General features: G+C 29.3%; 1 protein-coding gene and 1 pseudogene across 1 annotated transcript; both read left to right on the forward strand.

Moving 5' to 3' along the window:
* Nucleotides 1-5349: 5349 nt before the first annotated feature.
* LOC132932799 (zinc finger MYM-type protein 1-like) lies at nt 5350-7968 on the forward strand. The gene has a single exon (XM_060999159.1). It carries the CDS (start codon nt 5350-5352, stop codon nt 7966-7968), a length of 2619 nt encoding a protein of 872 aa, XP_060855142.1.
* A 6335-nt stretch (nt 7969-14303) lies between these two features.
* On the forward strand, nt 14304-16336 carry LOC132932800 (uncharacterized; annotated as a pseudogene).
* The last annotated feature ends 631 nt before the right edge of the window (nt 16337-16967 follow it).

The raw sequence follows: 16967 nt of genomic DNA on the forward strand, positions 1-16967 counted from the left end.
ATAGTGTCCTGCCGGTACACCGTGCCACGGAACACCTAGTAGGTAGCTACCAACATTGGTAACCTCACGACGACCGACACTACAATCCAAAATCCTTATCACTAATTTTTATCACAGATCATTATCACCAGACCTCTGTATCACCCATACACCGCGTCGGCTCGAGTTGACGACCAGACCACAAGACCACTGCGGTTTCCGACATCGATCACACCCCTCGCTAACCCCGGGTGGTTTGGGGGTCTCCCTCAGCGACGCTCGAAGAGCTAGTCTAAAACTATAAAGCAGAGACCCGTGTGGCGCTCCTCTGGCGATTTTTTGTACTAGCGTAAGAGATGGCCAGTGAAAAAATTCTATGGGCGGTCCCCCAGTTCTCTGATTTGTAATATTATATGTATCAGAAAAAAAAAGTTATTTTTACGAAGAACTTTGTATTTATATTTTTATTTTTTTTATTTTTATAATATTTATACAATCTATACTTAATAGCACAAATAGTAAAAGTGAAAAGTGACAGAAAAAACATGGTATACTTGAATTAAGAAGTCACCCACTAGTGACTCTTTGCGTGATGGGAGATTTGGAAGGAAAATGTAATAGTTATTTTATTTTTTTTTTATTATTTTTTTTTTTTTTTTATAGAGAGAGGGAGAAGAGTGAGTGGTGATTAAGATTAAAGTAAAAGGTCTATACACCATCTCCTTTTCAGTCGACGGCGAGGATTATCGGGAAGTGTTAAGATATTTAGGTTGCTGATTAGGGTTATTGTGGTTTACTAGACGTGAGAAGAAACGCTTATAATATAAAACAGATTCTTCGGTCTTTTAATATGTAGATCGTTGTGGAGTGTTAAATTAGAAATGTATGGTGGAGCGTTGGTGAGTTGACGTAGAGTGATATTCTGATAAGATTGAATTTTATTAAGATTCGATTTCTTTGACGCACCCCAGAGTTGTAGACCATAAGTCCAGATTGGTCTTAAAAATGCTTTGTAAATTAGCAGTTTATTTTTTAAACTTGTGCATTTATTTTTTGATAACAAGGATTTAAGCATACGAGAACGAGAGTTTAAAATTAATCTTTTGGATCGGATGTGTGGATTCCAGGTCAATCTTTTGTCTAAGGTAAGGCCTAAATATTTTACTGTCTCGGAAGCGGGTATAGGTATGTTATCCAGTGAAACTGGAGGACAAAGGCCGTGTCTCAAGGTGAAGGTGGTATGAATTGACTTGGCGTGATTCAGTTTTATTCTTCATTTGGTGTACCAAGATGAAATAAGATTGAGATGAGTTTGTAGGTTACCAGAGGCTATTAGGGGATTTTAATGAATTGAAATTAAAGCTTTGTCATCAGCGTAATCCGCAACAATGGTGTTTTCAGTGACGGGTTGATCAGAGGCATAGATGTTAAACAATAATGGAGATAGAATACCACCTTGGGGTACGCCTGCATTTATCATAGCCATCTGTGAAGTACAAGTTCCGATGCGGATTTGAAAGTATCGATCGGTAAGGTAGGATTTAGTTAGGAGAAACAGGGAAGGTGGAAGAAAGTTGCGAAGTTTAAAAAGTAAGCTATCGTGCCAAACCCGATCGAATGCCTGTGAGATATCTAAAAAAATACAGGAACAGTATTGTTTACGTTCCAACGAGGTTGATATAGAATCAACCAGGCGGTGTACTTGATGAATTGTGTTGTGTTTAGCGCGAAATCCGAATTGAGATGAAGGAAGAATGTTATTTGAGATAACATATGGGGATAGTCGTTGAAGAATAAGCCTTTTGCAAATTTTTGAAAAAAAAGGTAAGAGGCTTATAGGTCTATATGAATTTGGAGCGTCTGGAGGTTTGTTTGGCTTTGCAAACATGACAATGTGTTCCCACATAAGAGGGAAATATGATAGACGAAATATTGCATTAAATATATAAGTCAAAAGGACTATTGCCTTTTTAGGTAGACATTTTGCTACCTCTGCTGTTATAAGGTCAAAACCGGGAGATTTTTTATTCGAATGTTTTAAAATTATATTTTTGACCTCGTTTGGTGTGGTGTATTTCACGGGAGGTCCATTAGGTAACGGAGAGTCTAAATATTTTCTAACATTATCTAAGTGTTGAGGGTCTAGAAGAATATCAGCATGAGGTTTAAAAATATTTGATAAATGCGTTTTGAATACTTCTGCTTTTTCTGCGTCACTGATAGCTAGTGTATTGTCTGCATTTTTAAGAGGAGTTGAGGGAGATTTAAGTTTTAAAAGCTGTTTAGTTTCTCTCCAAAGGGAACAGTCGGCGACAGAAAGGTTGTGCAATTTTTGCTCGAAAGCATTGGCTTTATGTTTTGTAAGGATTTTTTTCAAGGAATTAGCAAGTTTGTTATAGGCGGATTTGTGTGAAGGAAGACAATAGAGGTGGTATCTTGCTCTTGCTCTGCGTTTTTCCACAATTAAACTTCGAATTTCTACTAGTATTATTGGGTAATTTAAATTAGAGTTTAATATATTGTTTGAGTTAACAGTTTTAGCAGGTTTTATGGCAGTCCAGGCTGCCGATTGAATTAGAGTTGTGAAATTGTTGACTGCTTCGTCAATATCAAGATTGGATTTCATCCTGATATTTAGGTTAATATTTTCATTTACTGTATCGTGAAATTTGATGTGATCCGTAAGGGTTGAGAATAATTTGGGTGGCTTAATACGTGCAAGTGGCGTGGCTGAAATAGTTAGGAGAACTGAGGAATGATCAGAGTTTAAATCCAGTATGTTTTTAGTACAGAAATGTATGTTGCTGGGTATCTTGGCGGCAAAAAGATCAAGAATGTCAGGTTTTTTTTTAAGTGAGGTAGGCCAATAAGTAGGTCCAGGTGGTGAGAAGATATTAAATTTTTTTTTGTTGGAAAAGCTGTGTAAAATAAAACCACGAGGGTTATTTATACGACAGCCCCAGCTTTGATGTTTAGCATTATAATCACCCCCGATAATTAAGTTGTTTTTAATTGAACCAAAAAAATCATTGAGTAAAGCTCTGGTGATGTTGTGACGAGGGGGAGAGTAGAGAGCACCTATGGTGATTGGGATGTTATTCAATTTAATTTGGATGAAGCAAGATTGAATATAATCATGGCAATATTCAGGAAGAGGTTGAAAAAATAAGGAAGTTTTAATTAGTATGGCTACTCCGCCATGTGCTGAATTATCTGGATGGTTAGTTTTTATTAGATGAAATCCTGGGATATTGAATTTAGAATACTTAGTGAAGTGGGTTTCTGTTATCAATGCAATGTCAATACGACTATTGTACAAAACAGATTGGAGCTCGTTTATGTGGTTTTTGAGACCATTTGCGTTAAATAGTAAAATTAGGAGGGAATTGTTTGTGATTGAGTTATTTATTTTTATTATCTAAAAGACTGGTGATTACTTTTGTAAGTAGAGAAATTAATGGATTTAAAAGAGTTTTGAATTCACTTAAGAAACTTGTCAACAGAATATTTATATCAGTGGCTGAGGGGGGTGTGACTGGATCTTGAGGAGGTGGAGTAGGATTGGAGGATAGGCCGGAAGTTGCAGCTGCATAAGTTATTGGTTGATCAGGAAGGTGCATGGAGTGGTTTGATGGGTGACTATCTTGTACATTTTTAGATTTAAGATTATAATTAGTTTTTACAGTTAAATTTTTGTTATTATTTATAGTATTTGGGTTCTTACGACGTTGCAGATTTTTGTAGACTGAGCATCCTTTGTAGCTCGCAGGATGATTTTCTTGGCAAAGAGCATATTTAGGAGGTTCATCACGTGAATTTCGGCAGGAAGATGAATGATGGTCATTACCGCAGCGTACGCAGCGAGGCGAGTACCCATAGTTGGTATGTCCGTAATCCTGGCAGTTCGCACATTGAGAAATTGTTTTGGGTTTGTAAGGTTCTTCAACAATGATTTTGGTGTGACCCAAGCAGCAAAGAAATGTTTTAGAAATGTATTTAAAACATTACACCATTGCTGTTGCAATGAGTTGCAAGAATAATCTTTTTAAAAGGTTTAAAAACATCATTTTTTAAATATTTTTGTAATAATATTTTTTTTACAACAATTAAATATATTTCATGATATATTTTATTATTCTCATTTAAAATATATTGTCTGAAAAATATTTTTTTTGATTACATTTTAAAAACATGTTTTTGTAAAGTAATGTATTAAATTATATTATTATATATATAATTATATATTTAATATAATTTTATTCTAGCTATATAGCTATTTACATAGTATTATATACTATAAAGTATTTTTTAAATATTTATAATATTAAAAATAATATAGTTTAAAACACTAATAAAATATAATATAATATGTTTAATATATTATATAATATAAATGAATTGCTTTATTAAAATTTCATTATATAGGTAGGTATATAATTATTATATTTTAATTTAATATGACTACTTAATAATAATAATATATAAGTATATTGGTCATCGATGAATAAATAATTTAATACACCTATAGATTATTATAATGATTATAATTATATATTATTATATTATACTTTTGAGTACCTATAGATAGTATAAAATTCTATCTATATTCGCTATACTCAATGATTATACTAATTTATACACCACTGTATATAGTATACTATTATTGTTTATATATATAAGTAGCTGCTGATATTATATAATATAATGAAATATAGTAGCCAGTAGTTATACATATATAGCCACAATGCCACATATAGGTACGACAGTACGAGTAACGAGTGTACGTCGTACGACTATCGGACTATATATATGATACGAATGTATACATGCCATACGCGTAGTTTGTTAATAAATCTATTAAGTAGGTATCAAAAAAGTATATACGCAAAAATAATAATAAATTAATTAGTTTTAACTAGGTAGGTGGTATACTATTTAGTATTTACATTTTACAATAATAAAGATGTTTTACATTGATACATAATATATAAATAATTATTAAATTCTGTAATTATTACCTATTCATAAATTAGTAAATTGTATTATTATTACCACCTTTCATTCATTTTCAAACCTACAAGCAGGGCCGGGCCGATGGCCTGGCAAGGTGGGCGCCTGCCAGGGGCGCAAAATATAGAGTAGGAATGGGGGTGCAAAATTTGATATAATTATATTTGAAAATCTAGGCCGAAATTTACTATTGAATATTGATTGTCGAAATTAATTTTCAACCATGGCGATAGACAATATAACTGATATCGTAAAGTAATATATTTTATTTATAACAATGTATAAATTTCAACCCGCATACAAGCCGCAGGAAATAACAATGTGTTAGTTAGTTGTTGTTTAGACCATCACCTATTAAATATGTCCCCCTCAAAAAAAAAACCTTCTGGGGCTTGGTTTGAGAAAAAAAGAAAAGAAAGACCGAAAAACAACATCAAATCATCCATAATGTTGAGTAGCTGGATTAATAAAAAATATGATGAGGATAATACAATTAATACTGAACAAAAAAAAGACGATACACCGGTTACTAATATTGAAAGTACAATAATTGACGATCGTTACAACTTAACTGAAGATAGTATACAAAACAATGATAACAATGACCCTACTACTAGCCAAGTAAATAATGAACTTTATATTAATAATATTGAAATTGAAAGTACAATTGACGATCGTTACAACTTAATTGAAGATAGTACACAAAACAATGATTACAATGAACCTACTACTAGCCAAGAAAGTAATGAAATTAACATTAATTTTAATGATCCTGGTTGTTGGCCGACTATGACTTCTAGATTTAGAGATTTAATGGTGGAAAGAGGACCATACCTTATGGATCAAAATAATTATTTTCCAGTAAATGATGAGGATGGTAGACATTTTGACGGTAAATGGTTCTATAAATTTTTAAATAACGGAGAAAAAGTTCGAAGACAATGGCTATTATACAGTAAATCAAAAAATGCAATTTTTTGTTTTGCATGCCTCCTTTTTTCAAATAATGACATTAGGAAATCCACATGTTCGAATAATGGTTTTAAAGATTGGAAACATTTAAATCCCTCTGTTGCTGAGCATGAGAATAGTAAGAACCATAAACAAAATTTTTTGGACTGGAAGGAGTTAGAAAAAAGATTACGGGACTGTAAAACAATTGATTATGTGCTTCAAAATTCTATTAAAAATGAAAAAGAAAAATGGTTTTGTATTCTTAAAGTTATTGTTGACGGAATTTTATTTTGCGCTAAAAATAATCTGGCCTTAAGAGGTTCGTCAGACAAAATAGGAGAAGCAAATTGTGGTATTTTTTTAAGCTTAATGGAAGTAATAAGTCATTACAACCCTATTTTATTAGCTCACGTAAAACATATTACAGATAGTAATAAACCAACTATTAGTTATTTTTCTCATAAAATTCAAAATGAAATAATCTGTATAATGGGTCAACAAGTAAGACAAACTATATTTGAACAAATCAAAAAATCAAAATACTTCTCAATTCTTTTCGATTGCACTCCCGATAAATCTCACCAGGAACAAATGTCACAAATAATTAGGTATGTCTACATTTCCAATGGAGAGATTATGATTAAAGAATCATTTATTGATTTTATATGTACTAACGAAAAATCAGGATCAGGGATTTCTAATGAAATATTAAACACTATAAGAAATAATGGACTTGATATAATGGACTGTAGAGGACAGTGCTATGACAACGGCGCAAATATGGCTGGAAGTATTAATGGTGTACAATCACATATTTTACGTGTAAATGAACTAGCAACATTTTTACCATGTTCAGCTCATAGCCTAAACCTAGTAGGTGTTCATGCTGCAGAAGTTTCACCTATGATGATCACATTTTTTGGCTTAATTCAAAATATATACTTATTTTTTTCTGGCTCGACAAGTAGATGGAAACTCTTAATGCAAACTATGAAAATCACTTTAAAATCTCATTGTGACACACGTTGGAGTACAAAAAAACAAGCAGTGAGTGCTCTAAAATTAAATTTTAAGCACGTTTATGATATACTAAACAATATAGTGACCAACATGAATGATTTTAATAAAAACACAACAACATCTGCTCAGCAAATTCTGAAGCAAATAAATTTAAAGTTTTTATGCCTCCTTCATTTTTGGGATTCTATACTAGGACAAATTGACAAAGTAAATTTATCTTTACAGAATCAAAATCAGACTATTGATGTGGCCACAAAAAGTTTAGAAGGTTTAATTGAATGCATACAAAATATACGAGAAAATGGTTTTGAAAATGCATTGAATGAAGCTAAAAAAATTGCAATTTTAATAAACATACCCACTGAATTTCTAACTACCAGAAAAATAAAACGTAAAAAATATAACTTGGAGTCAAATGAAACAGAAACTAATAAATCGAGTGAAACTATTGTGAAGCTACAATGCTATCAGTCTTTAGATTCTATTATTACAAGTCTAAAATGGAGATTTGAAAAAAAGTCTAATATATCTTCAAACTTCTCATTTTTGTCTGGTCGAAATTTATCTACAATGGGAATTGATGATATCAAAAAATGGTCTGATGATCTAGCGTTATTATACAGTGTTGATTTGAATGGCGGTGAGCTATACACAGAAGTTCAAAGTTTCAAGTTTCAAGCTTCTAGATTAATAGAATCATTTAAAACTGCAACCTGTTATGACTTTTTAAAATGTATACATCAACATTCTCTAAAAGATGTATACCCAAATTTGGAAGTGGCATTACGAATTTTTTTAACAATGCCTGTTACTACAGCTACTTGCGAGAGAAGTTTTAGCAAATTAAAGATTATAAAAAATTATCTCCGTTCCACCATGGGTCAAGAACGTCTATCAAATTTAGCTATAATTTCAATTGAACAAGAAATTGCATCTAAGATAGACTACACTTCAATCATCGAAGAATTTGCTTCCAAAAAAGCCAGAAAAGTTAAATTTGTTTAATAAATATGTTAAACTAAATTGTATTTACATTTTTTATACAATTCTTGTTTATGTGCTACTGTTTTTTTTGTAATTTGTTATTAAAGTCATACCAAAGTAGGTAATATAAATTAATTAACTTCGTTATTTTTATTTTGAATTTAAAATATTCTTAAAATGTTGTTATTTTAATTTAATAAAATAATAAACTTAACTCTTAAGCTTTAAAGTAAATATTAATTATGCTTATAGGTAAATAAGTTAACATTTAATTATTTTTTTTTTAGGAAGGGGGGCGCAAATTTTTATTTTGCCAGGAGCGCTGCTATTGATCGGCCCGGCCCTGCCTACAAGCCACGAACCACTATACTACTACTGATGATATTTTATAATTTTAAATTTATGCATTTTATGTGATAAAAATATACAATAGTTTATTATAATTTATAATATCACAAATTATATTATGTCAAATATTTATTGAGATAATATATAGGTAGGTACGCTATATATACACACGCATTTGTTTTGTATCCATCTTACAAGTGCGTAACATATTATACCAAAATAATTTACGATCAGCAGTAACGTTTAGCATCGTTACTTTAAAAATTAAAGTGAATCAACCTATTTTGAATAAACTTATCTGTATGTTTTTTACGATAATAAAAATATATTTGTAGTATAGTACAGGCAGTACAATAGCTGTAGTGTACCTACTAGTGTAATTAGTGTATACATATATTTTAACTTATATACCTATAGCTAATATGCGACATGCCGACATTGTATACACTTCTGTAAAGCCGCGTCCACACCAAGAAAAACTAGTCAGCGACATTTATTTCCGACTTTGTCATCGACAAATATTTATGTTACCGCTTATGAGCGGAAATCGGAAACATTGTCGACGACAATGTCGAAAACACGTGTTTCCGACAAATGTTTCTTTGGTCTCGACGCGGCTTACGCTAACACATACAGACAACATATTATATAATATCTTTTCTCTCACGGGTCACGGAAATTATAGTTTCATTGTCACTCGGAAGCTTTTCTGTGCGAGTGCGAGTGAGAAACATTCGAAACCATTGTTTCTCTCCGTTACGTTGGCATAAAAGTGTATGCTTATCTTTACTATTAATGAGTATATTGTATATATAATAATATACCTACCACAAAATTAAATGGGAAAGACTTGATACTTGGACACCCTAAAAATAGCTTGAAATGGAATATCCAATAAATAGATTAGCAACTGTCGTCTGTAACCGCGCGCGCCGCGCACCGCTTTCGCATTACAATATAGTAAACACCGATAAGGCGAATGAAATAAACCCAAAACCGTTGACTCGACGACTGTATACGACCGTCTCTTTGTCTCTCGACTCTCGGTGCGGTAATAAGTACCTACAGCGGTTTATAATTCTACATTTCCACTCCAATATTCACATTTCAGTATTTCACAGACTAGTACAGCACAGAAAGAATTAAAAAACAGGTAATGTATCTACCACCTAAATAAAACTTAATTATTTATCATTTTCCAATAATATTTACTATATTTACCGGAATTTATTTTAATACCTACGTATAAATGTATATACATGAAGAAATTCTTGTAGATTCATAGGTTAGAAAGAATCTAATATGCACAGGGCTCAAGAGTATTAATGTCAGTATTTCAAATTGAACCAATTTTATACAAAAATGTTATATTCTTATTCTGCATAATATTATTATAGTTGGCTATAATTGTAAGTTTTGTCTTTATGGTGCATAATACTTTGAAGATCACTTATTATTATAGGTACACCTACCTGCTCTTAGTAAAGAATTTAATTATTTATCATCGTTTCAGTTCTAAACTTTTAATTAGGTACCTAAAAAAATATTATTTATTGTATAGTATATTATGTAGGTATTGTAGAATGTAGATTGTATTAGGTTTGATGTAAGCACATAATTTACAAACCCAATAATTACCCTGAATCTTCACTGAATATATAAATATTCTACATTATTTTAGAAAATGAACAGAAAACGTCCTTATTTTCATCAATTATCTGAGCGATCCAAAAGAAGACACATCAATGTTGATTCAACTTCTAATTATTCAGATAATAGTTCTTCTTCCTCATCTGATCCAGTTTATAAAACATCATCTTATATTGGTCATTCTAATTATATTGTTGAATCAACTGATACAGATAGTGATAAACTATGTATTACAAATAACTGTAATCTAACCGAATCTAATGAAATTGAAAATTTTGTTTTTAATTCAACTTCAAGTTATAATGATACGTCTGAAGAAAACAATTTACTTACAGTTAACAATTTAAAAGGACCTCTAACTTTGAATACTGAAAAATCACCCATGGATATAAAAAATTTTCTTCGGTCTTGGGCAATTAAACATAATGTAACTGCAACTGCAGTTACTGATCTATTAACTGGATTAAAAAATAATGTTAACTGTTTAAATAATGAACTTCCAACTGATGCGAGAACATTATTAAAAACTAATATGTCTTTATTAAAAAAAGTTTTGGAACCTGGAAACTATATTCATTTTGGCTTGAAACACAATTTGAAAATGTTGATAAACAATTATTCATTTAATGATATAAATGAACTTAATTTATTAGTAAATGTTGATGGCTTGCCATTGTTTAAAAGTTCATCCGGTCAAGTGATTCCTATTTTAGTTACAATAATCAACATACCTCATTTGAAAAAAACTGTTCTGCCAGTTGGATTGTATTATGGTTTAGAAAAACCAAGTGATATGAATATGTTTTTAGATTCGTTTATTACAGAAATAGTGGAACTATCCGAACATGGCATAACAAATAACAATGGTATATCATTTTCTATAAAAATTATTGGTTTTGTTTGTGATGCACCAGTAAAAAAAGATTTGCTAGGAATTAAAGGTCATGGAGGATATTTTTCATGCACCAAATGTACTGTACTGTACTGTACTGTACTGTACTGTTCGTGGTTCTACTGTTAGTCATAAAAGAGTATTTACAGACTTAAATTGTACAGCTAGAACACATGAAGATTTTATTAACTGGGCTGATTCTAATTATCGTCTTCGCAATACTGCTTTAATCAGAATTCCCGAGATTAATTTTGTAAATTCTATTATATTAGATCCCATGCATTTAATATATTTAGGAGTTATGCGAACTATGCTAACAACGTGGTACCAGGGGGACATTCCTTATAAATTATCACGACAGTTAATTAAAAAGATATCAGATTTTATGGAAATCCAAAATCTTCCAGAAGAATTTGTAAGAAAACCAAGAGCATTAAAGTATCTCCTCCGTTGGAAAGCTACTGAATTTCGTTAATTTTTATTATACAGTGGACCAGTTGCCACAAGAGGGGTTTTAGACAGAGAAAAATATAATAATTTCATGACGTTAAATGTGGCAATTTCCATTTTACTTAGCCCAAATAGTTGTGGGGATTTAGATTTAAGAAACTATGCAAGACAATTATTAAGACATTTTGTTCAATCATTTATTGAAATATATGATGAAAGTTTTATAACTCATAACTTTCACGGATTGATCCACTTGGTTGATGATGCTGACTATTTTTCATCAAAAATCAATGAATTTACATTGGATAAGATTTCAGCATTTCCGTTTGAAAATTACTTACAAAAAATTAAGTCAATGGTTAGAGGCAGAAATAAGCCTCTAGAGCAGATTGGAAACCGAATGGCTGAATTATTTTGTGATGTTAGTTTGTCTTTGCCATCCTTAGCGACTCAGAATCAACAATTTCCTTCACTATCCCGTATTCATTACAATAAAGGTCCATTACCTCTCAAATGTATGGGTCCACAGTACAAGAAAATACATTTTCCCAATTTTAGCTTAAAAATTGAATTCCCAAATAACTGCTGTGGTCTAGATTGTGGAGACATAGTCATGATAGAAAATGTATGTCATTCTATTGATTTAAACTGTGCTGTAATTATTGGTAGAAAATTTTTAATTAAAAGAAACTTTTTCAAAATTCCTTGTGATAGCTCATTAATAGGTGTTTATGAAGTCGAAAAATTATCAGAGCCTGAATTGTGGCCCATTTCATTTATTTGTAAAAAGTATGTATATTTCAAGCTCAAACATATTTATGTTGTTTTCCCCCTATTGCATACAGCATAATAAGCCAACAATTTATTTTCAAACACATTATATTATGTACATTATTGTATATAAATTATTATTATAGTATCTAATTCACTACTCTTCTATAAATACCTGTTGATATAATATAACATTATCTAGCATTTTTTATTTAGTTCTCTTCTCTTCTAATTATTTTACAATTTATGTGAAGAATTTAAATTATATAGGTACCTAACTACTAATTTATTTTAATGTTTAATAAAAAGACAATAACATGATTTATGTATTTATTTATTTTTATATTTCAGGCTGTGGACACTCATACATTTGTATGAGCCTCCAAATGCAAAGACTCCGGATTTAATTCCAAATGTATGGATAATCGATGACAACACATGTTGGTATCCTATGTCGTTTCGGTTATCAAAGATAAAATCTCTTGCTAAAGAAAAATCAAAACCAAATAAAAATGATTGGGAAAAATTTAAAATCAAAATAGTTGAGAAAAACATAGGTATATAATTTAATATAATATACATACATATTTATTTATTGTTAATTTTTTTTTAAATTTATTCTTTACTAATTTACAGATAATTATGATTACGGTGTAAAACTTATGTATAAATTATTGAAAAACAAAAATAAAAATAATTTACACTCTGATGCTGAATTAAAGGGACGTGGAATGAGAAAAAAATTACAATATAATGAAGATAATAACATTCAAGGTTTATTCTCCAATTTATCATCTGACTCTGATAACTCTAAGGCTTTCCATATGAGTGTCAAACAGAAGTCATCATCATATAACCAATTAGACTATCCTAATTTCCCCCCCAAAAAAAAAAGGTATTAATTAATATTATTATTGTTAGGTATTTAGTTTAATCATTTAATCTTTTTTTTTTTTTTTTTAGAAAATCATGATTCTGAAAATAATGCTGTATGTGCAGAAAAAACAAGCACTCCCCACCAAAGCATTAAGTTAGGTATGTATAGTTAAAAGACTTTTTAGTAGTTACATTTGCATTAAAGTTGTTTGACACTTGGTTTTCAAAAGTAATTATGAAGTGCAGTTTGCTTGTATAATACTATTACATATTTTAAATGTTTATTGTTTATTATAGGTAGTACCACACCTGCAGGAGAATCATCATCATCAGCATCAAAAGTGGAATTGGAAAATATGTCATATTCTTATGTCATTGATAATGGTAAATATTTTTATATTTAAAATAATAAAATACAGTTTATATAGTTATAATACAGCTGATATTTTAATAGCTTTATTATTATAAGTTTGTGTAATGTGATTATTTACTAGATTTTAAACTATTATTAAATCATAAATGTAACTTTTTCAATAAACAGGATTTTCTGCAAATACAAGTACATCATCAGCTGTTAATCATCTATTAATAGATGCAGCAGATATAAATACTCTCAATAGTGCAGTATATAACAACTGTAAGTATATTTTATGTTAATGAATAAATATTGGTACTAATGAAACAAACATTTTTAAGTTTTTATCTAAGTGAATTATTTATTGTAATTCAAGCATTATATAGAATAAGTTACATAATAGATAGTAAACCTTAGTATACATTTTTAAGTTTTTACTTTTTTTTTTGAAACTGAATCAGATTTTAAACTAGTAATTAAGTAATAACTTTTAAGTATTTTAAGAGAGCAGAGTAGTGGACCGACCAACTATTTTTTGCAGTATTGTAGCCCCTACCACACCACTCCGCTCATATAAACTTTAATTACATATCTCATAAATTACATGCACAGAATTTGAGTATATTATGCACTGTTATTTATTATTGATATGCGCTATATATTTATATTTTATCTATAATTATTGTTTGATTTAATTTAAGATGATTCAGTCCTCATAAGTGATAATATTACTGAGAATAAGTGCAAATTAAATAAAAAAAATAATCATTATTGTTCATTTGAACCTCAAAATAACAATGCAAATAAAGATGAAACCTATCAACTGTTGGTATAGTTAGGACATCAACTTTGTCGACTATCTGGTAATATAATAAAAACAACAAATTAATTATTATTATTTTAACTACATATAAATCTATATGTTATTCACACTAATGTATACTAGCATACATGAAAATATATTAATTAAATGTTTTAAAAATTACAGCTGACTTTCTAAAATTCAAATCAAACATGAATTATTTAAAACTTGAATTCATTCATTCATTGAAAATAAAGAGGCTTCAACACTTAAAAATAATACATTCAATCAAGAAAAAACTGATGATATATTATCAACTTTTCCAATTAATGATGAAGAAAAGCTTTTGGCTATAGAATCAAAGCTGACATCTTATGACCTTGGATATTTGGATATAATGATAAATTGGTAAAACTTTTCTTTATAAGTATATATTATTGTACTAAATGGTGTTATTATTTGTATATATAATATAATATGTATAACAGGTATCAGCATTTATGTTTGCTTCTGAAGGTAAATCGATTTCCAAAGTAACCAACAGCTTACTAAGGACAATATTTACTGATACATTTGCATCTGACTACAGCTGGAAAGGGCAAAAAAAAAAAAAGAAATTGGAAAATTATAAAATTTTCAAAGTTATTATAAGTAATTATCTTTATTATTCATATTATAATTTTATACTATTTAAGTATGCATAATTTGTCTAATTATTGTTACAGACTGTGTGGGGAAAAAGTTTCCTAATTCTGCTGAACATTATAAGATGGATGTCATTGCAAGTGTCATGAATTGGTTTGCACAAGCACCTACCAGAACTCTTAGGTATGTTATCATATGCATAATATATATTATAGTATACTATCAATACATATAATACAACATTAATAATCGTTCATATTGATTTCTGAAATATGTTTTTTGTATCTATATACAAATGTCTATTATATGGATATAATGTATAGGTTAGGTATACCTCTATTATAATATTATAGAAATAATGAGAATGTGTCAGTTCTATTGTTTTTTAACTCACCTAACAAAAGTTCATTAGCTTAAATAATTCAATTATTTAAAAGTTTCTTATATTTTTTTTAAAATGTTAGTTCAATATTATAGCTTAAACCACCATTTCTTAACTGGGTCGCTAGTTAATTTTTGATGGGTCGTGAGCATCAAATTGCATTATTTGGGTTTTAAAATTATTATTTATAATAATTTGCGTCATATAATTATTTACAAAACACTGTCGTAATCATTAAAATAATTAATTTCATGTGGGTCGTGAAAGATTTTAGGTGGGCAATTTGGGTCGTGGTTCTAAAAATATTGAGAACGGCCAACTTGCTTAAACATTGAAATGTAATTGTATTTATTAATTCATAAACATATAGTTGATAATAATTAAACTTTCAATAAACTATTTAAATTAGTTAGTTCGAGAGTAAAACATTATTATATGGCATTACATATATGGAATACTTATAAATTATTTTGGTCACATTGTTGAAAACAAAAAAATAATAACTGGTGGTTTGTGCTTTTATTGAGAACCATAATAGCCATTGATTTTAGAACAACAGGCTCAAATATAAGTTGAAGTACTGATACGTTTGATAACTTTTGAAAATCTAGCCTTTACATTTTCTAAAGTCTTAGCTTATGTATTATATTTTAAATTTATTTTATAAAAGGGCCCAAGGAAACAATGATATATTTATAAAGTAAATAAATAGCTTATTAGACTACTACATATATACAATAAATTATAGATATATTATATAATACATTTTAACCCCAGTATAGAGGTATTCTGTAATTATAATCATATACTTATGTTGAATTTTTATTTTGTTTTATTTAATACAGACGAAAAAAGAAATAAAAAGTCTGCAGAAAACATACCACCAGGACAATCATCGCCATTATTAGATGATTATAATACATTTTAATTCATAAAATATATTTTAAAGTTACTATAATAATAATATTCATTTATTATTCAAATAACAGTCACTGGTTTTTTTATTTTCCTAAATCCTTTTTATAAAATATGTATATGATTTAGCAGCACAGGAAGGAGGTGTTTTGGGTGTTGACCCTTTTCCCTGTTTCCAAAATAATGTTCAACAAACATTTACTATGCAGTATACACTTCAGATTTCTAAAAACTATTTTGTCAGATATAGATATAATTCTATTTTATATTTGACATTATTGTAATTCAAAGATTGATGACTAAATGTAATAGAGTATAACACCTAACCTATAACCAAGCAATATGTTTACAAAATAGGTACCTAATTTAAATATAAAATTAAAGCACTCCCTTCAAAATAAATCTCGACTTCACGTTGGTTAATCTAATAGTTTATACACATATTATATATAGGTAATAAATAATTATAGATTGGTGTGTTGCATAAATAAATGTATAAAAACAGCAAAAATTAATTTTTATATATATGAAAAAAAATATTAGAAATGGTTTTAAAAATATTTTTATCACTATAAAAACAAAATGTATTTACAACATATTTAAAATGTTTACCAAACATTTTTAAAGTAATGTAAATGCGATCATTAAGACATTTTAAAAACATTTTTAATAGAATAAATAAATATTTTTCATACATTTTTTAAAATGTTGCAAAAACATTTCTTTGCTGCTTGGGGAAGTAAAGAAGTAAGTTGAAAAATTTCGTTTGAGTGAGTTGTGGGTTCTAAGTCAACGAAAAAGAGAGGTAACGGGTTTTTGTTGAGTCTGTGTAGGACTGATGTTACTTGTCTGACCTCAAATAATCGCGTGACTAGTTCTTCTTTTATTAGCTCACAAGGTGTGGTTGGGTGTATATTACGAATTACCACTCGAA

Source organism: Metopolophium dirhodum, chromosome 1, assembly GCF_019925205.1.
Source record: "Metopolophium dirhodum isolate CAU chromosome 1, ASM1992520v1, whole genome shotgun sequence".
NCBI lineage: Eukaryota > Metazoa > Arthropoda > Insecta > Hemiptera > Aphididae > Metopolophium > Metopolophium dirhodum.